Genomic DNA, 25,606 nt, shown 5'->3' with positions numbered 1-25,606 from the left:
CTTCACTTGGGATTGGCAGAAGGTACATTTTCGTTAGCTGATTGCCGAGCCCTCGAAACTACCGCAAAAATGGCCGCCACTCATGTGTAATTGCACACAAAAGCTAATAATGCGATACCGATAGCGCCAACGGCCACTGCAACAAATGCTGGCCAATTGAAATCGCAAAAATCGAGCAGTCATTGCTGCTTTGCCAACCTACAACCTCCTTCCATTTTTACCCCTCAATGCGGCTATGCAAACTTATATGGCAAGGCAAACGTTTATTTATAAATCATTTTATTGTCGGATTTTATTCGCAGTTGGACGACCGTTGAGCGTCGGAGTTTATATGCCAATAAGCAGCTTACCGGAAGTTGTAATGCTGTAAATTTAGATTTCCGGCCGCAAGTGCAGCGCCCTGGCTTGGCAACATTTGTAGCCCTTGGGCAACAGAACCCCAAAAAAAAAAAGTTTGCCACAAAAAATACGAAAACTTTTGCCACAATTCCATTGAATGCAGGCCACTCCGGCCGTTTAGAGCGATATTTTGGTATAAGGTAAGCAAAAAGTTGGTGGCTCTGCCAGCCCGATGGCGAAAAAACCGCAACTCAAGCGAATCCTGTGACCAATTTGCAAGCCAGAAAGATGTTGGCAAAAAAAAAAAAAAAAGGAAATACTATGTGTACTAGTACTAATAAATGGAGAAGAATGCCGAGCCACCGACTGGGTAATTGACCAGGAACGGGCCTGATTGTCCAGTCTGGAGTTACTGTCGTCATCTGTCCATTAATCACGTCCTAATGCCGGGCCACACGAGTCTGTCGTAGCACACTAATGATCTGTGCTTTACACATGTATCTGGAGTATATGGAGCCCGTGGATCTGGATGGCCCAGCCATAGGAGGATGTGCCTCCTTTCGGCCTGGTCAACGTCTGCCGGTCTCAACGTTCCACTTAACAAACGTGTTTCATCTTTCCCGTTACCGTCTCCAATTGCTCCAGTTTCCAATGCCACTGGTACGGGTACTGGTTGTGGTAGTGCTGCAACGTTTTTTATCGATAAAGTGCAATCAATTTTTACAAATGGGATTATTTTCTCGGCTCCCGCTCTCTCTCTCTGTGTCTCGGCAAACGAATTGTAATTTGTTTTCCCATGCATTTGTTATTGTTCTCCGACTGTGTTTGCCCCGGCTTCCCTGTCGCAGGAGTCTTAGTGAAGTCGCCGCATTATCTTACGGGTATATCTGCAGCTACATATGTACTACCGTACTACCTTACTGCCGTACTACCGCATAAACCCACCCGCATTCGTGAGTTCGGGGCAAATTCAGGTGGAATGCTCCACACGATGGCAATGCAAAGCAGCTTTCGATAGAGATTTATGCTTGTTGGTAGTTTTGCTCATAAAAATGCATTTTTATTGCTCTGGCAGCGCTGCTTTTTGGTTTACCCTCCTTGATTTTCCCTCGTTTTTCCTTCTGCCCGGTGTTTTTTTTTTTTTTGTGGCTTTTGAATATTGAGTTAGGTTTTCGGTTGCTGCGCCAAAAGGTATGCAGCATTTTCCGGCTTTCGCTTTGTCGCCATCGCCTCGTAAAAACTGTAATCAGGCAAAATAAATAGCGCCATAAAATAAGTTTCTATCTTTTATTGCCGCAGCATTGGGGGCGGCAGAGGAATTAAGCAAAAGCCAACGGAACGGAACGACAAATAAAAATAACTTAACTCATACAATTTGTGCCTAATGGCAATGCAATGTTAATGGATTTTTAATACTTCTTCTTGCCGAAGGTAATTCTATTTAATTGTTTTCGCCGGATTGCTGGCCATAAATTTCGCCCAAGAGCCCATAGAAATATATATATTTGGGTAGACATTAATGCGAGGACAACAAAAATTCTCCACTTTCATCGGGCTTAAGCTTATCCCGAAAATCTTTGTTCAGCTGCGCTGAATCAGCGAGTGCCATCTAAATAATAGCTAAAAATCAATTGATATCCATTTTATCAATGCAGTTGCCGTTGCAGCCAAATTGCATTTATGGCTTTGCGCTTTTATTTAATTTTGCACATGCAATTTGGACTCCCTTCGTCGTTTTTTTACCCCCAACTGCTCCTTGACTGCTCTACCTACGCACACCGAGCCCCATCGAGGCGAAACTAAAAGAGAAATCCTTTCAAACATCTTTCTATACAAACCGCCGCGCTGCACAAATGAAGCAACATTTTCTCTCAGGAAAATGCGATTTGTGCGCTTTTGAATGCAAGCGACGTACTGGCCACGCCCCCTACTACCACTTTCGAATCACCGCCCCCATTTTTTCGCCCCACAGGGACGCTTATCCTTTGATGATGAAAACTGCGCTGGCAAGCGAAAAACTTTGGGATCTCAAGACGGCGGCTAATAAAGAGGCGGGGCCCCGCCCCCCTAAACGTATGTGCGTGTGGCTCTGCTGACCGGGCACAATAGAAATGTTTTAAATTTCGTTAAGCTACTTTAATTTAAGCTTCATTTCTTGCAAGGTTTTAAAAGAAAAGATTGAACAGTTCATCCAGCTTTTTCTGATCTATGTAATATTCAGAACCTTTAAAAGAGGAAGTCGTATTAAAAAACTTGTTACCTAAAATAATATAGTTAACTATTAATCTTACACCCTAGATCAAAAGGTACATCTTACAATATAATACTTGATTTAAGTATTTTACTCTTTATGGCCTTAAAACACTTGCATAATTTTTGACCCACTGACTGGATATATTTTTAAAAGTAATGGAAACCTAAAAAAATGCTTTGCAGCTCAACAACCTTTTAACCTGAAGAAATATATAAAAACACCAAACCATAGGTATATTTATGATATCTTTAAAATGTAAGTACTTAAGCCACCCTTGTCTTTAACAATATGGAAAACCCCAGGCAAATGCAATTTCGGCAAGACAGATTTTCCAGGAACTCTTTTCAAGTTATTTAATATTTTCCGCATGTGGTTGGCATAAAGTTTTACAAGTTTAATTATGCAGACAGGAGCTCGATGCAGACAATGAAGTCCGCGCCCGGTTCCCATGTGGATGGCCAATTAAAAATGTTAAGTTTCTCGCATATACATATCAAGGACCGGCCCACAAAAGGCGCAATCCGTGGCGATACTCAAAATGAATTTTGTAATTTATGAAAGCGTTAATTGCAAGCGGCCGGGACAAAAGAAGAGTTCTTCTCATTAACTGCACAAACGGGGGAAAATTAAAGCCATCTCAGTTCGTTGTGCCCGTGGCTCCCTTCCCTTTTCGCCCCATCCTGTCGCCCTCACCTCACGTTCACATACAATTAAAAAGTCAACACCTTGAATTGAACTCACACATTTAATGGCTTGAGGCCATGGGTCGGAATGTCCCCACCTTCGAAGAAACAAAAAAGTCGCACGCTGCGAAAATTTTCACAGTAATTAGCAAAGTTTTGCGCCTAAAAACAAAGGGCATCCGGCTTTTTTGTAGGCTCCTGTCAGGCGGTCGGATCTAATGAAAAGCCCTCGAACCCCCGAGTACGAGTAAATGATAGCCCGAATATAGTGGGTTCCAAACAAAACTGAACCCACAGCAGCCAGGGCTTAATCCAATTTATTTCAAAGAACTTTGGGGGCTAGATGTGGGTAGAAATTTGCATAACTTTGATATGAGCAGCCATGTGTTCTCGGTCTGCGTTGATAATCACATCCACTCCAGACCTGAACAATATTTTCAAGAGCCACTCAGTCAAACTGATTGCCGCTGAGAATGAATTAATTTATTGCCAGCACACAAAGAAAAATGGATAAACATCTAGATATTGTAAAATTTGTATTGACACATATTACACATAGTTTGTACAAATACAACTGACTGAAATAAAATTTAAAAAATACTTGTACTACCCTTTACTTTTGAATACCCTTTACTTTTTTATAAGAACTTATATATAGCCTTTTTCTTTAAATAAATAAATTTTTAAAAATATATTAAAAATTCAGAGCTTTAGAGAATGCAAGCACGAACTTACAGAAATATCCCACTTATAAATCGACTTCAAATTACTCAAGTTGTGCAATCTAGAAGTTTTGGGGTCCCATTCTGAAAGCCATAGGAAATTCGGAAAAATCGAACATGAAAATGGGTTAAAAATGGGACCCCCGTTTATAAGTAATATTTTAATGTAGAATATTAGAGAGTTTCACCACAAACTCATAGAGGTATCTCACGACAAAATCGGACTACAATAACCCAAGTTATGGAATCTAGAAATGCAGTTTTGGGGTTTTATTCTGAAGGCCATTGGAAATTCGGAAAAATCGAACATGAAAATGGGTTAAAAATGGGACCCCGTTTTTAAGTGATATTTTAATGTAGAATATTAGAGAATTTCACCACAAACTCATAGAGGTATCCCACGACAAAATCGGACTACAATAACCCAAGTTATGGAATCTAGAAGTGCAGTTTTGGGGTTTTATTCTGAAGGCCATTGGAAATTCGGAAAAATCGAACATGAAAATGGGTTAAAAATGGGACCCCGTTTTTAAGTGATATTTTAATGTAGAATATTAGAGAATTTCACCACAAACTCATAGAGGTATCCCACGACAAAATCGGACTACAATAACCCAAGTTATGGAATCTAGAAGTGCAGTTTTTGGGGTCCCATTCTGAAAACCATAGGAAATTCGAAAAAATCGAACATGAAAATGGGTTAAAAATTGGACCCTCTTTTTTAAGTAAGATTTGAATGTACAATATAAGGGAATTTAACCACAAACTCATAGAGGTATCCCACGTCAAAATCGGACTACAATAAGTCAAGTTGTATAATCTAGAAGTGCAGTTTTGGGGTCCCATTCTGAAAGTTATTGGAAATAAGGGAAAACCGAGCATGAAACCGGTTCAAAATTTCGGCCCTCGTTTTATATTAGGATACATTTTCTTCGACTGCATCGCTTGAAAAGTATTACTCACTCAGTGAGGCGACACCTCTGGCCATGTTTCAATTATATAATATAAGGCCGACTCACTTTCACCGTTTCGCTTGAGAACGCCAACTTTCGGAATGAATAAATTGCCAAGAAAAAATGGCCGCCTGTACCCCTCAAATGTATGCAATGAAATTCATTTATTTACGCCTACAAAGAAAAAAAAAATTCCAAAATATAACAAATTACCACTGAAATGGATACGAATTTTTCATACAATTGGCAGGTTTTTATCGCTTCAGCTTGAGTCCAGGGGTCACGCGTCAGGGAACAGGATCTGCAGATGGACATGTACCGCCGTGGGTAAACATCACAATTTGTGATTCACAAATCAGAGGGAATGTTTATGCATGAAGCCAAAAGGAGAGAATTTCATAAAAATTAATATGTGCATTCGTGCAGATTTGTACGTTGAAATTGTGACACAATATGCGACAGTAATAAATGTTGGAGCAGACAAAGAGTGGTCCCGGGGTTACAGGAGATGGTATGAGGGCTCCGGGGCTTTGGAAGTGGGGCTGCGTTACCATGGCAAGCCAAAAACCAACTCGGGCAAAACAATTTTCACACGTGCAAACTGCAAGAGGCAAGCTCATAAATTGCCACAGCCATGCTGATGATGATGATGATGATGATGATGGAGGAGGAGGGGTGGTCTAGATGTTCTGGGTGGGATCCCAGTTAAATCCTTAAAGGCCGGGTCTCCCTTTCAATGTCTGCTCGGCGGGTTCTGCTGCTCAAATGCAAATGATCAAAATAATTACATGAAGCGCACTTTTTTACCGCTCCGCGCGAGCACAAAAGACAAGCGCAGTTGCAACTCCAGAATGATGAAAATGAGTTTTCTTTACAAACAAAATTAAAAGTAAAAGGACGAAGAAGTGGATGGAGTTGGAAATGGAGGAAAATTGCACACCAAATTCAACGATGTGCAAAGTTATTTTTCACAAGTGCTTTGCAGCCCGCCCATGTCGCCTGCATGTGGATGTGGCCATGTGGTTCTGTGGATTTCCGTTAACTTATGGTTAGCAGTCTCTCTGTGTGTGGTGTGCATCCTGCCTGGCCCTGGTCTGGTCCTGGCCTCATCCACATCTTCATTCTCATCCTGCCGCCACCCATCCTCTCCAGAATTTTCCTATTTTTATGCTGTGCAAATGACAGCAATTTTTCATAGGGCAAAGCGCTTGCAAAACTCCCCCTAGATCTCTCGTTTTTCGCCATACCCATACCATACCCACACACCCACGTTGTTGTCTTTTGCGAGGTGCCAAGTGACAATAATTCTGTCTTTCCCTGCCAGGCGAGGAGACAAGCCAGACCCACACGCTAACCCCCAGTCGGGGCTTTTGTTTCGCTGTCACTGCCTAATTGCCAAGATTTTGTGCTGCTTGGTAGACCGAAAGAAGAACCCCGGTTCAGGGCAGAGGCCCTAACCCACCAATCCCCCATGCGTAACCTTAAATTCTGAATTTTAAAAAACCCCAAAGCGCAGGCTTACTTATTACACATACGCCCTGGGGAACAGCGAAAAAGTATTTTAATTTAGTGTTTGTAATCCTTAGTTAATAGTGTTCATTAAAACAAAAGCAGTACTGTTTATCTTGAAACTTATTTTTTTATTGTTACAAGTTAGCAATTTGAAACAACTAATATCAGCTGTCCTAACTTATAACTCATAGGTACTGTTTTGCATTAATGACAAGACCAGTTTAATAACTCAAAATTGATCATCTTTGGCATAAAGTATAATTTATTATTTAAAAGAATTAATTTTTTAAAAGCTCGCTATTTTCTTACAATTATTGTTAAAAAAGAATCTCCCTAAATAACCCTTTTTTTAAACCAATTATATCAGCTCCCCCAATTTATTACCCATACGCACTGTTTTCCATTTAAGCCAATGCAAGTTCAATAATCATAAATTTACCATCATTACCATAGATGTCATGGTTCCTAAACCTTTTTCACATTTAAACCATCTAGATCCCTAGTTAACTATCATTAAGCTACTTTGCTTTATGTTCCTGTATTAATTTCTAAAAATCCAAGGGATCACTGAACCGCCACTAAATGCAGCAGGCATTAAATTAAAGCAACAACTTGTGCGTTTATTTTTATTGAATCATCAAAATCAGGCGCTGAACAAGTCGAACGCTTAAATCGCTGGCTCGCAACTACTCATAACTGTTTGGCTTGCTGTGAAAATATCAATAAAGAAAACTAATGAAGTGCGCGCTGCCTTAAGTGGCTTATTGTCACTTTGACACCCACACACATGCAGCGACTCCTTACGCTCGGTTTGTGTCTGTGTGTGTAATGTCAAAGGGCAGACGCATGTCGAGAGCTCAAGGGGAAGGCAATCGAGTCACGCTGAGCCTGTGACTGTGTGTGTGTCTGTGTCGCGTCGCATCATAAAATCCGCACTTATTACTCCTTTTATGCAACTAAATATGTACACACAAGTAAATAGCCAAGGGGGTGTGAGTGTGTGTCATTGTTCGCCAGTGTGTGTTTACTTACTTTCGGTTAAGTGGACACTGTCACTGGCTTTCTTCCTTGGAGCTGGATGCACTGAGGAAAAATGGGGGGTATTTGAATCAGAAAATTATCAATATTTAACATATTAATTTTAATCATTTCTGATGACGTGTACCTGAAAATTTAAAAGGTCAAAAATAAATATTATAAAATAAATTTGTATCTTTTTATGTGATATATGCACTTTAAAGTTTAAAAAATAACAAGGTGTTAATGATGTATCTTAAAAATATTCAATGTTCATCGTATTAATAAAATCTAAATTTTTTATTTTGGGTCTGGTAAATCTTATGATCTTGTAACAATATCCTTGAATCTGATAAGTTTATTGATGAAATCACCATGATCTTTCTGAAGGGATAACTTTTATGTGTTTATACCAAAATGATACATCGGGCTGTAAACTTTATTGAATATTATTAAGGCATCCTAAGACAAATATAATATTTTTTCCCAGTGAAACTGCCCTTCTGCTCTCAAGTTTTTGGCTATTAGCAGCCAGCCAACATCCTCCGGGGTCAAGGGGTCGGGGTCCCCATCCTCATCCTGCGGTCCTTGTCTCAGTCTTTCCACACAAGGACTCATATATTGGCTGGCCAAGTGCTGGCAAAATATTTACGCCACGTCATTGACTGAGTAAATGCAATTCATTGCACTCATAAATTGCAAATAGCGGCGTGAAAAAACGCAAATAATTACAAAGTGGGATTTCAAGACAATAGCTTTTGATAACAGAAAAGCTTATAAAAAAAAAGCTCTAGAAATATTCTTAGCCAGCTTTTCCGAGCAAAGGTCGTTGTCTAAGAAAAGTCACATTTTCCCCCCAATAAAAGCCAAATGTAGATGGCGCTCCATCGTAATAATAGAAAATGTGACTTAAGGTCGAGCTCATCATGAGATTATAGCCCGGATTCTGGGCCAAATTACTTCCTCATTTACCCTCATTAAATTTTCCGCTTTCAATTTCCATTTCCTGCTGTAGACCCCATAACAAAAACCTCTTCAGCAGTTATTATGCTTAATTTGAAAACATTTAATTACCATTAATTATATTTTTGTATAATTACATTTTCTGTTTTATTGTTACATTTATATGCTCGTAGTGCATCATATATTATGCTTAGTAAAATCACGCAAATGTTTCATTAAAAATTGATGCCTTCATTTTTGTAACGTTGTAAAGAGAACGACGTGCTTGTTTGGGGAAGTCGTTATTGCTTTTGCTGTATCCATGGCTATTGTTGCAATTAAAATCGGGCAGTTGATGATTTTGTTGGGCTTTTTTCTGTCAGCTTCCCCCAATGCGATTTAATTAAAATTATGAACTCGCTTAGCTCGCATTAAATAACAAATAAAATAAGTTCTACATGCGATATATAAAAAAAGGTAATCTTTTTGTTTTCGATTTCGTTTCCACTCTTTTGTTGTTCATCCTCCTGGTGTATACACTTAGCAAAAATACGCATTACAAACTATTAGCAGTGTTGCCCTCAAGCGGGCGGGGGGCGGTAGGTGGAGAATATTGAGGCGTGGTGTACACATTTAAAACCTAAGAATATCATTCGCACTCTTTTTGAGAGAGGCGGAGCATTAGTGATCCATGCAAAGAGTAATTTATCCATTAATCTCTGTACTTTCCACAGCATCTTAGTATCTAAATTGACCCTTCTTCCCCCTCTCGTTGTGGTAAACCCTCAGAGGCGAGTAGCTTCCATTTCCGTTTCCGTTGAGTGACGCTCCGGCTCCGTTTCCGTTTCCTGCTCCATTGCCATTGCCGGCACCGTTTCCGGTACCTGTATTGCCAAAGTTCTGCGATGCGGAACCAGAGATCAGCTCCTCGGAGTGCTGTGGCTTGGCGGTGCATCGTGGGGCAAGGATCAGATTGTAGATCGCAAAATATACCAAGGCCACAACGCAGGCCACAACGGCCAGCCATCGGTAGGTGCACGACCATTCCTTCAACGCCAGGTTCCCCTTCCCGCGAGCCAAGCCAATCAGAGCGCCAAAGCCCTTGCCTGAAACAGAAATACCAGTTTGTTAATAAGTTTGTCAGGGAACATATAAATAATTGATATATAAATATATTAAATTAATTAATTGAATCCTTAGCTATAAAGGCCACACTTGCCTAAACTCCTTATGACACATAATTTGGTTTTTGACTAACTGACTGGATTTATCTTCAAACAATGTTAAATATATAAAATCATTTGTAGAAATTATTTAAACCGTAAACCATATTTACTCTATATTGTCCTTTCTTTTTAAAACAAGCAAGAACTTAATAATAAATGTAGGCAAGGTGGAAAGATCTCCATAAAATAAAATTACAATTAGGAAAACTCACCCAAACCGAAGAAGGCCACCACAGCGATGGCCTGTCCAGTAGCCGTAAGTTTCCTGGGCATGGCATGACGCATATACAGGATGATCGTAATCCAAATCAGACCAATCACAGCTGGCTCTATAATCTCCGTGAGGATGATCAGCCATTTAACCTCGGAATCACTCAACGCAGTAAACCTAATTACATAGATAGCCAGACCGCCGATGAAGATATTCGAGTGGCCACAGTACTCGATGAACTTGTCCACATTGAAGAATAGAACCAGGATGAGAAACAGACCCAAATAGCAAAGGGCGTACTCATCGGTGAAGGTCCAGAGCAGGTAGCTGTGAGTGCTACTCCAGAAGGTGCCGAAAAGTATGGAGACCAATGTGAGGACGACGATCTCGGGACTATAGCGACGAATCGCCGACATGGGAACCACCAGCATTCCGGTCTTCGTGTGCCACCACCATTCCGGTGGACTCAGTGGCATCTGGCTGGCACAGAGCAGCACTACGGCACCCAAAACGAAGCATACAACAAATATAATGAATGTAAGAAAGGCAGCGTCTTGATTCAATCCGTGTTGGTTGAATAACAGATCAAACGGCGAAAAGAGCACCACATAGCCAATGGCACCCCAAACATACTGGCGACACACCTCGCCCCTTCCCTCGGAGGTTTCCCGAACCGCGATTACGATGGCCGTGTTCAGAAGGGTCAGTGCTGCCATGGGGAAAATGTCTCCAATCAGGCGAATGGTCGTGTAACCCACCAAGGTGTCCCATGCGTTGCCAGTGTTCTAAGGGGTTTTTAGATATATTAAGAAATATGTTTTACAAGTTTTATAGCACTACTCACATTGTGACACTCGCTGTCTGATAGCACACTCTGCGAGTGGTAGGGATTCACCACTTGACACTCAATCATGGGCTTGCAATTGCCATCGTTCTGCTTGTACTCCTTAAAGGCCTTCATGTAATTCGCCTGTTCGGCGGGGATGTGGCACTGGAAGCCCTCTGGAAAAGTTAGAAAAACCCATTAAAAATAATGTAATTTTAGCGCTCTGCATTTGAAATTTAAAAAAAATCGCATAGCTAAATGTTGCCTAGTTTCATATTTATTTTTGATGACATGAAAAAGTGCAACCTTATAACTCTTATACACATGAACATGAGTTCTTTTAAGTAATCGTGTAATAATTGTATGTACAGAACAATTATTTAATTTAATTTACGGACTATGAAGAGGTTAAGTAGTTTGTTTTTCTTTTCGGATAACAATAAAAACTCACCCAGCGGGTACTGGCACCATCCCTCGTAGTCGTCGTAGTGCTCCTCCTGGCTGATCGCCGAGCCCATGAGGGCATCCATCACCACGCTGGTGGTGTCCTCGGTGTAGGCGTGACAGTGCTTCACCACATTCTCGCCATTCTGGTTGCGCTCGGTTAAACATACATGTGGTGGCTGGACGTAGACCTTGGTGGGGGGCTGCTTGACCTGCCTGATGGACCGGTGGACAGGGGCCACCTCACCACTGATGGCCTCCACACCGGCACTGTCCGCCGGATCCGAGCCCTCCAAGTCCCGCCTGGTGCGCAGACTTTCTGTGACCGCAGTGCTGCCCTCGTCCTCATACTCGAAATCCGCACTCTGCTCCGTGATGGGGGCCAGGGTGGGAACCTCTGCCAACCAGGCCACATAAAGTGGCTCGTAAAGCTTGGGGTTCTGGCAACTGTAGGTGCAACGCGACAGGTTGATTTTACCCTCCCTCTGCTCCCACCTGCCGCAGCTGGCGTTCGAGTCACAACGCTCCTGGAACAGGAATCCTCCAGTCTCATCGCAGCCAAAGCTGACCATTGGCTCTACTCCAAGCCCTTTAAAATCCGGTATGGCGAACAGGAAAGCGTAAATAAAGGCGGTGATCAGCAGGAAAACGGCAGTCAGCACTCGCAGAGTTCGTCCAAATGTATTCGGGTTCTTGGCTGCCAAGCGATCAGCCCAAGGACCGACAATCAAGGGACCCAAAATGGACACAAATGGCGCCAAGATGGTCACGGTGCGGTATTCCGAGAAGCTCAGACCCAGCAACTGATGCTTTGTGGCATGCAGAACATGCAAAGCTGTGAGACCTGCAAGGTTAAATAAAGTTTGTTTAATAAAATGTAAATGAAATAATCTTATTAAAAACTAAGTAACTCTTAGATGGGTTTCTAGTCAAAGACTTAGATTGTTTAAAAAAAAATGGAAAATATGATATTATCTCCATTACAAGAACTAAAACAGAATTCAATTTAAAGATCATCTATCCAATTCTTATTTTTGTGATATTCTAATAGTTTTTTTATAACTTACCGGTAATTACAAAGAACACGACAAACTTGAGCGAAATCAGCGTGCTGTTGACACGCGGCTTGCTCTGCGCTTTGAAACCCATTTTCTCGATTTGGGTTGCTACAAACTATCTATTCAAAATCTCAGTAATTAGGCCACCTTTCGGGGATTTCGTTCTTTCTCGTCGATTTCCTCTTCGTTTCGTTGGGCTCAGTTGCTCATGTTAGACTCGATGAGTTCTGTAAAAAAAGAAAAAGAAACCAAGTTAATAATAATATCCAAGCAAAACGATGTAATTTCTAACATTCTGACAAACATATAAAGACATTGAAATGCTAGAGCCTCACGCAACCACAAAAGTCACAGACACCAACAGTAAATAATACCAACTTGCTGGCTACCAACTGAAACCACACAAACAATACTATAAGATATTTCAGAGGCTGTAAAAACTATTTATGTACCCCCTGGAGAACTACACATGATGCTACTCTGCCCAATTTGTGGGCATATCAAAAAGCAATCAAGCCATTTGATGCCACCCATCGATGATAATCGGTCGGCAAACACAACATGGTGAAAATCGTTCGAAAAGCCCGTTCGGAGCCCCCTATTACAAATATAAATATATACGTGTCACAATGGGGTGTCAAAAATAAACAAGTGTCAATAGGCAATAGGCCACAGTCGACATTCATAACACACATACGCACCATTGCACAGCGGCAGCCGGGGCAACAACATAACTAAAATAGCAGAGTAATTGAACACAATGGCAGCAAAACAGTAATGAAATATATATTCTCTCTGCCCTAGACATAAATTTAAATTAACTGTCAACCAAATTGTCAATGGCACATAGCCTTAATCATCAGCAAACTATTTGCTGGAGATTATGATAAGAGGAAAAGCTGCAGGGTAATTTTAATATGACAGCTGGGGTTACTAAAATAGCATTTAAGGTGATTTTAGAAAACATATTAATTATGTTATAGTAGTTTACTAGACAGTTAATGTTTCATTATTGGGTATAAAGATAATATTTGTAGTAAGTTCTAAAATGAGTAACTCACTCAAATTTCATTTGACGAAATATTTAAATATACTTTTTTTATTTCTTTAAAATACGATTATTATTGTAATATCATAATAAGATTTAAGCCTAATTTTTTTGGGTTTTTAAAATGTTACGAACCAATAAAATCGCTGAGTACCGGATTTAATAAAATCATTTCACATAATATGCGACCTATGTAATATAATTTTTATAATTTCTTGTTGACAGTGTCTTATTATTATCTCTGCTATTAGTGTGACCCCTCCTGTAGGCTTAATGCATCCACTAGACAGTGCATTAAACCCACTCGACAAGTAAATTGCTTGATAATACCTAAAACGCATGTGTCGAGCAAGAAGCCCACTCTTTCGCTGTCTGAAATGCAATTTGCAAGATGATACTTAAATTGAGCTCTGTTCCTCAGCATTGACAATGGGACTCGGAAAGGAAAAGGAAAGTGCCAGACGGCTATCATATTTTCAAACTGCTCAGCCCGGCGGTAGAACTCGGATGGCAAGAAACGAGATTTAAGTAGTTTGTGGCAAAACCGGTTGTTTGGCTAGTCGTCTAGGCAAATTACATCACCCCGGGCAAAAAGCGAAACATTTGACTGACTCTGCGTGTGATCTACGCCCCCTAAGAAAGAAAAAAACAACAATCCAATTGAAAGAAGGTCAGGCAGATGGGCGTCCATCTGCCATCTGCAAGATCTCAGAGAAACCACCAGCTAATTGAACTAATCATACAGACTCAGACTCCAAGGTTTGATTTACATACAATTTATGAACTGTTAAGCTTTTAATGCTCTTTAGCCGCCGGGGCAAATCAATAATGTAAGATACGACAGCCCTGCCGAAGGTCAAGCCAAACACAAGCAAATTGATAAGTAAACATAACATTTTGACTTGCCAATGAATCAACTTGAAATGGTCTGTAATCTTTTAAAAATAGATGAACACAAATCTGTGTTATCAGTTGATGGCTGCAACAAATTGCTCTGGCAAATTAAAAATACAATATAAAATATGGCCGGCTTATCTTAGCATCAGCATTGAGTTTAACCGGAGGTAGGAAAAAAGGTCAAACAGCTAAACAAAAGCAAACCAACTAGCAATGCATGACGTAAGCCAAATAATAACAAAAACAATACGAGAGCAGCTATAAAAAATGTCGCTGGGCTCGGGACCAAAATTCAAATTAGTAACCAGCCGACGACCAGCAGCAAAAATAAAAGAAAAAAACAAAAATGAAGCTTCAGTTTCAACTTAATGACAAAACGCCCAGCACGCACACACCCAAAAAAAAAACGAGAGAAGAAAAACTAAAAACCCCCAAACAAAACCATCCAAATCCGGGCTCCACACACACCCCGTGAAACATGGACTACCAGTGATTGCCCCACATGGGCACTACGTATGACATAGTGCGCTTATTTATGACCTAAGGTAAACTTTGGCCGGCGCTAGCCCCAGAAATTCCGAAAAACAGCAACGGTAACCAAAATGGCTGGCATTTTCCTATTGCGTGTTCGGGGGGTTCGAGATCGGAGAAAGAGGTGCCGGCCAAGGGAACTGGCCCCAGCGAACATGCCCACGGATATTTGACAATTAACTATACTGTATATAGCACGGTATATATGTCTGAACAGGCGACAAACATCTTGAGAGTCTCTACATTTGATTTTTTTTTATAAATAAATCAGGTAAAGCTTTTATAGATCCATCTCGTTATCTTCTGGGATTATAGTGCCCTTGACGCCCACATCTTGCACGATATTTAACATTCTATTTCGAAATGTTTTCTGATGATATACTAACCCACTTACCAGAAGAAAAATATTATTTTGTAACTTTTGAAACGTATTTTTCTTTTTTTAGATTTTATTTAAGGTTTAAGAGACCTGTTTTCTATAAACTGGAAATATTTCTTTGAACATACCGATCCTATATATAAGAAGTAATTATGTATATTTTCATAATATTAAAAAATATTAGTATACCGTTTACATAAAGAGTATTTATGAAATTTCTTTAAATATTACAAAATGTTAAATATGAAAATATATTGTCTCAAAAGGGAATCCATATGATATTCGTAAATTATTTCTCAATAACATAATTTTTGACCTATATCTTTTTATACCTTTCAAGTCCACCTCCCTCCCCTATCTGGTTTTCCGATCGACTGCTTTGCCGCCTGAGCAAATTATCCGAGTTTTCTTTTCGGTTTTCGCCACACGCCCGCTTGCAACTTTTCCGCTTGGGTGGCCCCCTGCCTTTTGTTTCCACTGCCAAATGAAAACCAACTGTGAGAACTCTGCGTGCATGTTGATTTTTTTTCATTTTTTGGTAAGGCGACTTGATGACGTCGCCACCGGTTCGGTAATAATGTAAGAATGTGTCAGTATGTAGGTACCCGAAAATAGAAATTTAATTACAACGAATAGCAATCAGCATAACCCTCCATTAATGTCACTGCTGTTTATCGGCTGGCTAGTAAATCACTTTGTAAATGTCAATTAGTGATAAGGCCAAAGCCAGGGGCCGAAAATCAAGAGACAATGAGGTAATATATTTGCTCATGCCTTATGCAAATCGCATTTGTTAGCATCGAATTGGTTGCTGGGCTTTTGGATTTGTTTGTTTTATTTCGCACTGTTGGCACAACGATTTTTAACACCTTAACGGGCAGCTGGAAACTTAAGATTTTGCGCTGTCTAATATTTTTTCTTGAGTGCAATGTTTAGCCACAAAGTTGCACCTATCCATTGGATATCTCCACAGCCATTGTGGGTCAATTGGTTTTTATTTGTATTTTTATTTTGGATTTTTTTTTCTTTTTTGGGCCTGTGTTCAGACAGCGCGCCGCCAGCTTAATTATGCGTAACGCGACTACAGAAAAATAGAAAAGCCGCAACAAAGGCTGCTGCATTTAGTTAAATTTATGAATGGATATCATATGGATGCAGTGGCTTGGGCACACTGTGCCGGCTTTAATTAACATTTAAAATGCATAAATTGTGCGACCGTTCGAACTGTGTCAGCAATTTGGCTCCGCACATGGGCGGCGAGAGCCAACGTGGGTTGATTGCCACGGCAAGTGCAACGTCACTGAAGGTCTAGACTCTGGGAAAGGTTCAATGAAAGTGAACAAAATTTATTCGTAGCTTTTTATGGCTTTTCCCTGGATTTATGCCATATTTTTCGGCCAGTCAATGCACTCTTAATGACTTGAATCGCCAGCAAACGCAACATTAACATTTCCCCCCATTTTCATTTCGGTTTCGCTCGAGCGTTAATTTCAATTGTAAACCAAATGGTAAATTTGCACATTTTCTGGCACTTGCCTTTTGACATTTAGCCAGCATAAATTTCCCAATACGCAAATCAGTTTCGGTAGCTTAAAGTCGGCACTCACTTAGCGATTTTCCACACTCGTTATTTTTACGTTTTCCTTAGATTTCATCGTAATATTGTACGTTTAATTGGGGCTCTTCGCTTGTTTACATTGCAGTCACGTAGCGAGGTTCTGGTTTATTTTCAGTATTACTATTGCATTGGAACGACCTACACTCAAAGGCCCACACATTTGAAAATCTATAGTTGAATGAACGTATTGAGTACCGCACCGTTAATCAATTGGGTAAGTTATAGAGTGACTTATTGATGAATGCGTCGGGGAGTTTTAAGGCGAGGCGACATCGCACGCCTTCGGGACAAACCTTGGCGGTAGTTTATAAGGCACATTTCCGTTAGGGCTTTGTTAATAATAGATATTGTGCAATAATTCAATGTTTTCGTGTGAGGTCTTTTTGAATGCGAGATTTGCATTGGCATTGCCATTCCCAGTTCCCCGTGCATTATGGAAATGCCATAAAGACATTTTCCTGACTCACAGTCGTGTGTTGACAACTTGTCTGGAATGCTGCCAGCTCAGATGGGCCTTAACTTTTACACAAGGCTACAAATATCAAATTGAATATTTTTGGATCTTTATATTTTTGATTTTTTGTAAACTGGAATCTATTTATATATTGGTTTAATAATATTGCCTTTTTTGAAATGCACAAAGTCAACATTTAAATTTAAGATTCCTTAAAGTTTTAGTAAGGTTATTACCATATATCATTTTTATTCGAACTATTATAATACTATTAAATTTATTGTTCATGTGGAGGACCCTGTTAAAACTACATTTTTTATCGAAATAAAAATCATTTTTAAAATATTTTACTCTGCCTGATTGTTTGAACTTCAAAGTATATAATACATGCAGTCCAGTGCTAAAGGTATTTCAATGTATAGATCTATCAAGTCTTTTTATAGTCTTTACACCCACATGTCTTCGAGCAAATTACAATCTACTTAGCATCTTTCGACCGCCTGAGTCGCACTTAAAAACGCATTCCCATTAACGGAATAACAACAGCATAACAAGGCACCCCCGAGGAGCAATTTGGTTAGATGGTCACGCCCCTAAACGGGTGATATACGCAACCCACACTCCACTTCAATCCTATACAATCCCTTTCCTTTTCCCCCGGTGCACCTCATATGTATGTTGCCCCGTGCTCGCTGCCGGCTAATTAATTAAGCTGAAGAAATTGGGTCAAAGCATAGGCAAGTGCATGGGGGAGAACGGCTGGGCATGGACATGGGCCCAGTGACCCGACCCGGCCCTCTGAGATCTTCATGTTTCCCCGAATCGGAAAATTCGTAAAATTTCCTAAAGGCCAGAAAGAATTTATGTGCAAATGTAAAGCCAGTGGAGCCCATGATTGAGCAATTTATAGAGCAACCACACGCAAGTCACAATTCCCCGGGGCGAAGGGGAAAACTAGACGAGTTCTAGTTCCGAATTCTGTCGAGGGAACAGCGGAGGTTAAGTTATGCAGATGAACAAATCTAGTGGAGAAATAATTTTCAAATAGTTAATGGCGAAAATTCTCTCAATTAGTGCGAGACACAAAAATAGAAAATCTGTCTTCGCCGCCAGGCAGAAAAATAAATTCATAAATATTTCGGACTAGCATGAATTTATTGCTGTTTATTTTTGAATTGAGCCTCTAGTTTCAATATGGACCACAAGCCCCAATTTAATGGCAAAAATATCTAAACAAAGCAGATAACCGAAATAAAAATTCTTATAAAAGTTTCATTAATATCAAATGTCTAAGGATTTCACACAATTGTTTGCTTAAGATTTGTATTTTTTAAACACAGATATAAATACAAACATCAAACAAAGGGAGTCTTGCAGGCAATTTTATTGCTTTTTTTAGGCCCAACAAATGGGGAATCCGGGGCATATGTACATATTCAGGTAAGCCAATAGAAGAATTAAATTCTTGTTTGGATTTTCGTGGTGAGAGGTGGAGGCCAGCCAGGCATTTGAATGCAAATGGGCCGGCCGGCAGCAACTTGCAACTTGTTGCACTTTTGTTTACATCGCTTGTTTCTTGTCAGTCTGCCCTGTCTGCTCAGTCAGCTGTCTGCCAAACTGGTCATCGGAGGTGGGTGGATAAATTGCAAAAAATATTCTCATTTAATTCCGGTGGCCTTTCATTGCCATCAGCGGTGGAGCAAGACCCATTAAGCTGTCCGAATCGTATTTCAGCTTCAATTTGTTAGTGTCATGACCCCAGCGACAACGAAAACAGCTACGTTTCTCTAGAGATATTTGGAGCAATGCCTATATGACATCATCTGGTTGTTTTGACGCAATATTTTTCGGGGCGAGCTATATTTAAAAGACTGAGTACTACTCAGATTGTAGAATCACAAGGGGGGAAAGGAAATTTATATGATTCAATTTCGAGGCGTTCTAATGTACTCATTTACTTATCAGAAAGAACGTGCAAGGCTAGTATTGAAAAAAAGTCTATAATGAAATTTGCGCACAAATCACTAAAAAAACAATAAGTTTAATTATTTCTAATGAATTTCTTTTCTTAAATCAATTTTCCATATGTCCAAAACTTATTGAAATCTCAATAATATCATACCAAAAAGTTTTGATAAGCTTACTTACAAAGTCACGAAGAACGCCCATGCCTTTCAGATTTTCTAAATCAATTTTCCGCCGTTAAGCGAATTATGATATCATGCCCCATAGATTGCTGACTCAATCTATGAGATATTTGCATTTAACCTCGTATTTTCCAATGCATTTGGAACGCGCCAGTGCAGCGTGAAAATATGTGAGGCAGGCCACCCCTTACCCACTTTCTAACAGTTTTGGAATAGTTTGCCAAGTATTTATTGCGACATGGAATCGGAATTTAATTGAATTGTAATTGCAATGGTTTCGGTTCGGGTCTCAATTAATTATTAAGCGCGCTAATTGCCGTTATCCGAAAAGAGAATTAAAGTGACGGTGCCGACAATTGAGACATCAGTTGCGCAGGCGCAGTGTGGGGTCGCCATAAACTTATGTATGATAACCTGCGACTTTGCCCAATTTGGAGTTGGAAATCAATGCCGGGGCAGCCCAGTGGCACTGACACGACCCAGAGTCGAGGATCTTTGGCCAACCAAGTCACGCATTGCAGACATTTCCTCAAAACTTGATTTCCAATTCAATGGCAGCAAATGCGATTCTGGAAACCGGCCCCCAAGAGTGCCAGCCAGCGGGCCACAAAAGGAGATACATAGATACATTTGTAGCTACAAGTTGGCTTTGACGTTGGCCTGTCATTCAAGCGCCAGATACTCGTAAACAGGAAAACATTTCCTCGAATGCAGCATTAACTCGAACATGTTCTCGATTGGTTCACAGTATTTCCCTTTGTCTGTTGTCGTCGTCGTCCAAAAAATAAAAGCCACAGCAAATCCCTTTTTATTCGGCGTGGGCTGTTCTCAACTTGCCTGACAATGGCGCCGTCTGACATTGAAATTTCCTGGCATTTAACTGCCTCACTTAGTGGTAATGTTTGCAGGACCCAAACTCTCAGTCTTGGTCGCCAAAAAGCAAAACAGAAACCACAAATGTTTGCCCTAGTTTCGTCGGTCCGCCAAAATAGTGGTGCGTCATAAATAAAAACAAACAGAACGGCTACTGTAAATGCTTGGGGGTCCATGACAGTTGCCGAAATAGCCTAAAAGTATCTTGCTCTCTGTAAATATATATATATATATATTTAGGTATATATCTTTGAGACAGCCTGAAGGAGGCGACGACGCCTCTGAGTCATACGAATGATGCAAAAGCTTTGACACACATAAAGGAAAAGTGTTCGGGGCATAAAAATATATAAGACAAACTAAATACAGGGCCCTCTTAATAAAACGAAAAAATAAAATATAAGTTTACATTATCTCTTTAGAAATATCAAAAATATAAAATGTTCAATCCTATTTTCTAAGCAACAGCTTACCTATTTTTACAAAATAATATTTTTGTAAGATCTGGTCTAATTATTTGACCAATTCAATTCGATTTTTATCAAGAAACGGAAATTGGGAACTATTTCAAACATTTGTTTGCTCCAGTTGTGCGACCAAGTCCCTGTAAACAAACCAACTTCTCCAACGAAAACATTTAGTGATCCCAAGAGAAACAATTCAAATTTAAATGTTTACTTCCTTTTCTCCCCCTCATTACTTGCATTACTTTTTATTTATGCTCTGGGATTTATTTTCGATTATTTACCCACATGCCATGTCGTTTTTATAAAAAACACAACACATCGAAAGTATCATCACCAGATGTGCGAATGAATGAGCTCAAAATGTCGACATTATAACCCACAACATACATATATATATATATGTTTGTAATTTGAAATTCTGGAAAAATCAGCATAGAATTTGAGTTTAGCTAACATAATTTCGATACGAGGGCAAATAAACTGACAGACCAGCAGAGAGATCAGTGGAAGATCGTGATGAGGTTATCGCTGATGACGCCAAAATGATGTCATATACGGCGGACACACTCGAATGCTTTATATCTAAAGCTTGTTTTGGGTTTTGTGTTTCAAATTTAACGCATACCACTAAATGTAGGTACCGCCTATATATATATATATTTTATATGCCTTTATCCCGCCCCCTCTGGCCCATTATCGGTTTTTTTTGTGTTGATGTAGCTCCATTGTTTGCCATTAGAATGTCTTGTCTGCCGGTTTTAAGCTTCGAAGTTGTTTGTCGGGTTTTTGTCCGCAAAGATCGGCATACTACCTCATCGACTGCTTTGCTTTCTGCAAAATTCAAGTTCAAGAAACAGCCCATGCGGGTGTATTTTTTATGTTATTTCTTGTATATATCGAAAACAGACAAAACACGCACGAACAGTAAAGCAAAAACATAATAGCAAGGTGGAGATATCTTGAAGTTTCTAAACTTTCTTAGGGTGGTTCTCGTTGTCTAACATTTTCTAAGGGTGGTTCCCGACACATTCCACCTTTCGGGGTGGTTTCCTGCCTCTTCTAACAGCGCTTCTTGGCCTTCTCCGGCGTAGATTTCATTTATTTGGCTTGATTGACGGCAACGCCTGGCGTGTTTTAATGCCTATTTCCTACTTTTATTGCAAAGGGGTGGTTGTTATTATTTACGTTTTAGCGTACCGGCATCTGTTCCACCCTATCGGCATTTTTTCGAAATCCCACTCGCATAACTTCGTTATTTTTTGGCTACTTTATGGTAGCTTAGGGTGATGATAAATTGCTTAATTTATTGATAGATCACGAAATACGTTAAAGGAAGGGTGCAAGGATTTTCATATACATAGAAAAAAACAAAGGAAATGCCTCCTCTGCTCTCATATTTCATTCTTAAGAAATTTTTTCCAGCTAATTAAAAATTCGGGAAAAAAGGCCAAGGGCATGATTTTGAAATTGGATATGTCACTTTTGTTCTGTCTATACAAAAAAATTTCAATGAAGGTAAAATGGTTTTGTTTAATATTAATTTTCTAAAAATAGAATACAAATATTTAGAGGGAATATGTTTAATCATTTTCAACTTTTCTGTGATATTGTCGTATAAATCACCAAACTGTTGACTTAACCACACCATTTCAATTAAATAAACCTAATAAAGCAATTTCAATTCAAGAATCAATTAGATAATTGCTTTTTTAAAGACCATTTTGGGAAGTGCCTTTCCACTTTTATTTTGTCGCTGAACTCATAAACCTATTTAGCAACTATTAGGTCATTCCCATAAAAAGAGAACTCAAAAGGGGCCCGTCTGCCACTGGCAAACTTCATAAATGGGCTGAAAAAAAGTGCAATTGAGGTTCGCTAAAAAGGAAAAGCAACAGTTGCAACATGGTAAGTGGAAACGATGTCGACGTCATGGGTGGAAAATAAAAATGTCAATAAAAATTACAGCAAATTGCTGGCTGCCCCGCCCCGAAACCAACAGTTTGGTATTAGGGGGCGGCAAGTGGTCACACGCAGGGTCCTTTGTGGGCCCTTTTATTATAGTTGCCAAGGTTACTATCCTATCCCCGGTGTCCTGGCGTCGATTGAGCGCTTGGCTGATTAAATTACCCGAGTGCATAGCGTGGGTAATGGGCAAAAGGACAATGGAGCAGGGGATCGGGATTGCATGGTGCATTAAGCAATTGTCCTTTTATATATGCCATGGCCATGTCGCCAGGCAGTCTCAGCGACAGCGAGTCGCCGCGAAAATTGCACTTTTCAGTGCGTCAACCCAAAAACATTGTCCCTACAATTTCATTGATTTTCTCTGCTCCTAGCTGATGATTTCATTTTCAGACCCTAACACTCTGGAATCACGAGAATCCTTCGAGGCAAATGCAACACGTGACCGAAGGCAAACGAAGTCCTTGCTGGAAACGAGGACTTCTTCAGTAAGTCACATCATTTTCGCTTTTAATTTCGCCTTTTGGCTGCCACTGATGACCGCAGAAGTCACAAAACCAGATGACATCACAACTTGTGTGTGGGTTTGATTGTGTGTCAGTGTGTTTTGTGTGCAAAATGATTGATGAGTAACCTAAAAACAGGGTTTTTGGAGGATACAGGAAGAATGTCCATTGAACATATTAATCATAGCTTGGCTTGTAGTTAAATACTGTTTTATAAAACGTGTAAAAAGAATTGTTTAAAACAATTTCTTAAGCATTTATCAAAAAATTTAAAATATTATTATTAAATATATGTTAAATAAATTGAGAAAGAATTGTAAAAATTGTAGAGAGTGTAATGACTCTAAAAATTTTTTTAAAATACAGAAAACAGTCTAAAAAAATTAAAGATTACTAGTTTTATGAAAAAACAATTTATGAAAATAATAAAATAATTATCTTAATAGGAAAATTGTAATAGTTTATATAGTTTTGATATTAATAAATCTTATCCATTTTGAAACTATAATTTACATATAAATTCCTATTTTATTGTCAACAGTTCCATTACTAAATGCAAATAAAATGTATAGTATTTGTATTTGATTTGCCTGGTTGCCCATAAACGTTTCCGAAAATCGCTCAATAATGTTTCCGTTCTTACGGCACTTGCTTAGGCTAATTATTCAGTTAATCACCGATTCGTAGCTTCTTGTTTGTTATGGGTTCATTACTTTGCCTGTTTATACGTTCTTCATTAACCAAAAGCACACACTGCCAATCGCATATCTATAAATTAACAACACGGGCACTTGTTCGTATGTGGCCAACTGTCGCCAGGGAATGCGAAATCGTATTTAATTGTATTTTTATTTCTCCCTTCTTTTCAAATTAAGTGAAAATATTTTAAATTCAACACTGGCTGGGGCACAAGAATAGCAGGCGACACCGCCGAACTAAACGCGCAGCGATTTCTTAAAGCGAAGAGGGACTACGAAAATAAGTTTTTCAAAAACAGAGGCCAAAGGAAAAACTATTATGTGTAAGTAGCTAAAAGAAAAACACACCGAAAAGCGCGCGTCGCGCGGCTGCTTCAAATAAAAACGACTTTGTTTTTATTGTATATATTTTTTTGGCGGCAGCTGCCAGAAGTCGAAGAAGCTCCGGCGTGGGTGACTTCGTCTCACGATTTCGGTTTTTTTTGTCCGCGGTGCGCGTCCGAACGCCTCGAGTTTCGAAAGAAAAGTGAACCAGCCACCAAAGCCAGACAATATTCAGCCAGCTCACTATGGGGAATATCACCACTTTTTGTGGCATTAATTAACTACTTAAAAACATAGCAACTTTTAAAAATATTGTTTTTTGAATAAAGTTCATAAAATGTTAAGAATTTAAAATTAAAGAAAATGGGCGTGGTCCGCCTCTTTTTTAGAAAAAAAATTTTTTTTTAATCAAATATTACAAACTATGTTCGAAATTTTTTTTTTATAAAAAGACTAAACTTTATTTCCCATTTTTTAAGTGATATTGTAATTTGATATATATTATTACCATTATTGTTCTTAACGAAAATATTAAAATCCCTTATATCAAGTAAGTGAAATGATGTTGTAAACTAATTTTAAATTATCGTTATTTAATAGGACAGATAATTGCACATTGTTTTTTTAAAACCTTCTGATAATCAAAAAAGTGGCCATAAAAGTGGTCAAATTCCCCATAGTGCAAAGGCAGAGAATATTCAACCAGCTGTTCCGATCCGCAGGCCTTCCTATTCGCGGGGACGCGACTGTGACTTATAGTCGTTTGAAAAATAGCATTGCATACTTTTGGCTGCCGGCACTAATGCTTAGCCCTTGGATCTGCTACGATTTTTGTTAGCAGCATTGCCTTTTGCCAAGATTTTCCCGGCTAACGAATTTTTTCGGCTGTCTGGAATTTTCAACCCTTAGAGCTGCACACACTCGCACGGAAAGGTTTTCCACCCCCACAAGGGGAAAACCTCGGGGACACAGCAGGGAATACGGATAGACACACGTGCATTGTGGCAGAGGGTGTTTTGTCTGGCTGATATGCATATGGGACATGCAAGACCATTTCCTTAATGAACTAGAAAATATTGACCTAATATGCATAACTAAAAGGTCTTTAATAAGTTGTCAACATGGGGTGGAACGCTAAATAAATACTAGTATTAAGTTTATGATTGCTTTGGTAGATTTTTATTGACTTTTACTGTCTGCTAAACAAATACAATTTGATATTCCTCTGTACTCAACATAATTTATTCAAAATGTCGGACCTATTGGGCTTCCATTTTTAGTTAAAGTTTATCCCTTTATATTTATAATATTGTGTATAAAAGTCGTTAATTCATGACTTCAATATAAAAGGTGTTAAAAAACAATCCAAAAATTATTTTTATGGCCAAAGTAGTTATAACTATTACGGTCCCTGGGGAAAATCTCTTTTTTATAAGAACATTTAGCATTATATCTTCCCAACTTTATGACTTAATTTGTAGTTATTGAGTGCTTTAAATTTTAATATTAATTTTA

General features: G+C 39.3%; 1 protein-coding gene across 2 annotated transcripts; it reads right to left on the bottom strand.

Moving 5' to 3' along the window:
* Nucleotides 1–8,560: 8,560 nt before the first annotated feature.
* On the bottom strand, nucleotides 8,561–24,282 carry LOC119553600. Of its 2 annotated transcripts, none has more exons than XM_037864056.1 (6): nucleotides 24,116–24,282; nucleotides 12,197–12,414; nucleotides 11,137–11,973; nucleotides 10,704–10,861; nucleotides 9,861–10,644; nucleotides 8,561–9,528 (listed from the first exon to the last, which is right to left on the bottom strand). In XM_037864056.1, exons 2-6 carry the CDS (start codon nucleotides 12,276–12,278, stop codon nucleotides 9,161–9,163), a joined length of 2,229 nt encoding a protein of 742 aa, XP_037719984.1. In that variant the 5' UTR covers nucleotides 12,279–12,414; nucleotides 24,116–24,282; the 3' UTR covers nucleotides 8,561–9,160. The 2 variants fall into 2 exon arrangements, with proteins under 2 accessions (XP_037719984.1, XP_037719985.1); XM_037864057.1 differs by lacking the exon at nucleotides 24,116–24,282 and adding an exon at nucleotides 23,783–23,931.
* Nucleotides 24,283–25,606: the final 1,324 nt, after the last annotated feature.

Source organism: Drosophila subpulchrella, chromosome 3L (assembly GCF_014743375.2).
Source record: "Drosophila subpulchrella strain 33 F10 #4 breed RU33 chromosome 3L, RU_Dsub_v1.1 Primary Assembly, whole genome shotgun sequence".
Taxonomy (NCBI): domain Eukaryota; kingdom Metazoa; phylum Arthropoda; class Insecta; order Diptera; family Drosophilidae; genus Drosophila; species Drosophila subpulchrella.
This window is presented reverse-complemented; position numbering and strand designations above follow the sequence as displayed.

Bases quoted from the DNA above. Each gene is read 5' to 3' on its own strand.
- LOC119553600 (XM_037864056.1), bottom strand. From the start codon at position 12,278: ATGGGTTTCAAAGCGCAGAGCAAGCCGCGTGTCAACAGCACGCTGATT. The intron at 10,645-10,703 runs GTGAGTAGTGCT...AAAACCCCTTAG, and splicing joins CAGACAGCGAGTGTCACAAT to AACACTGGCAACGCATGGGA. The intron at 9,529-9,860 runs GTGAGTTTTCCT...TTTCTGTTTCAG, and splicing joins GGTGGCCTTCTTCGGTTTGG to GCAAGGGCTTTGGCGCTCTG.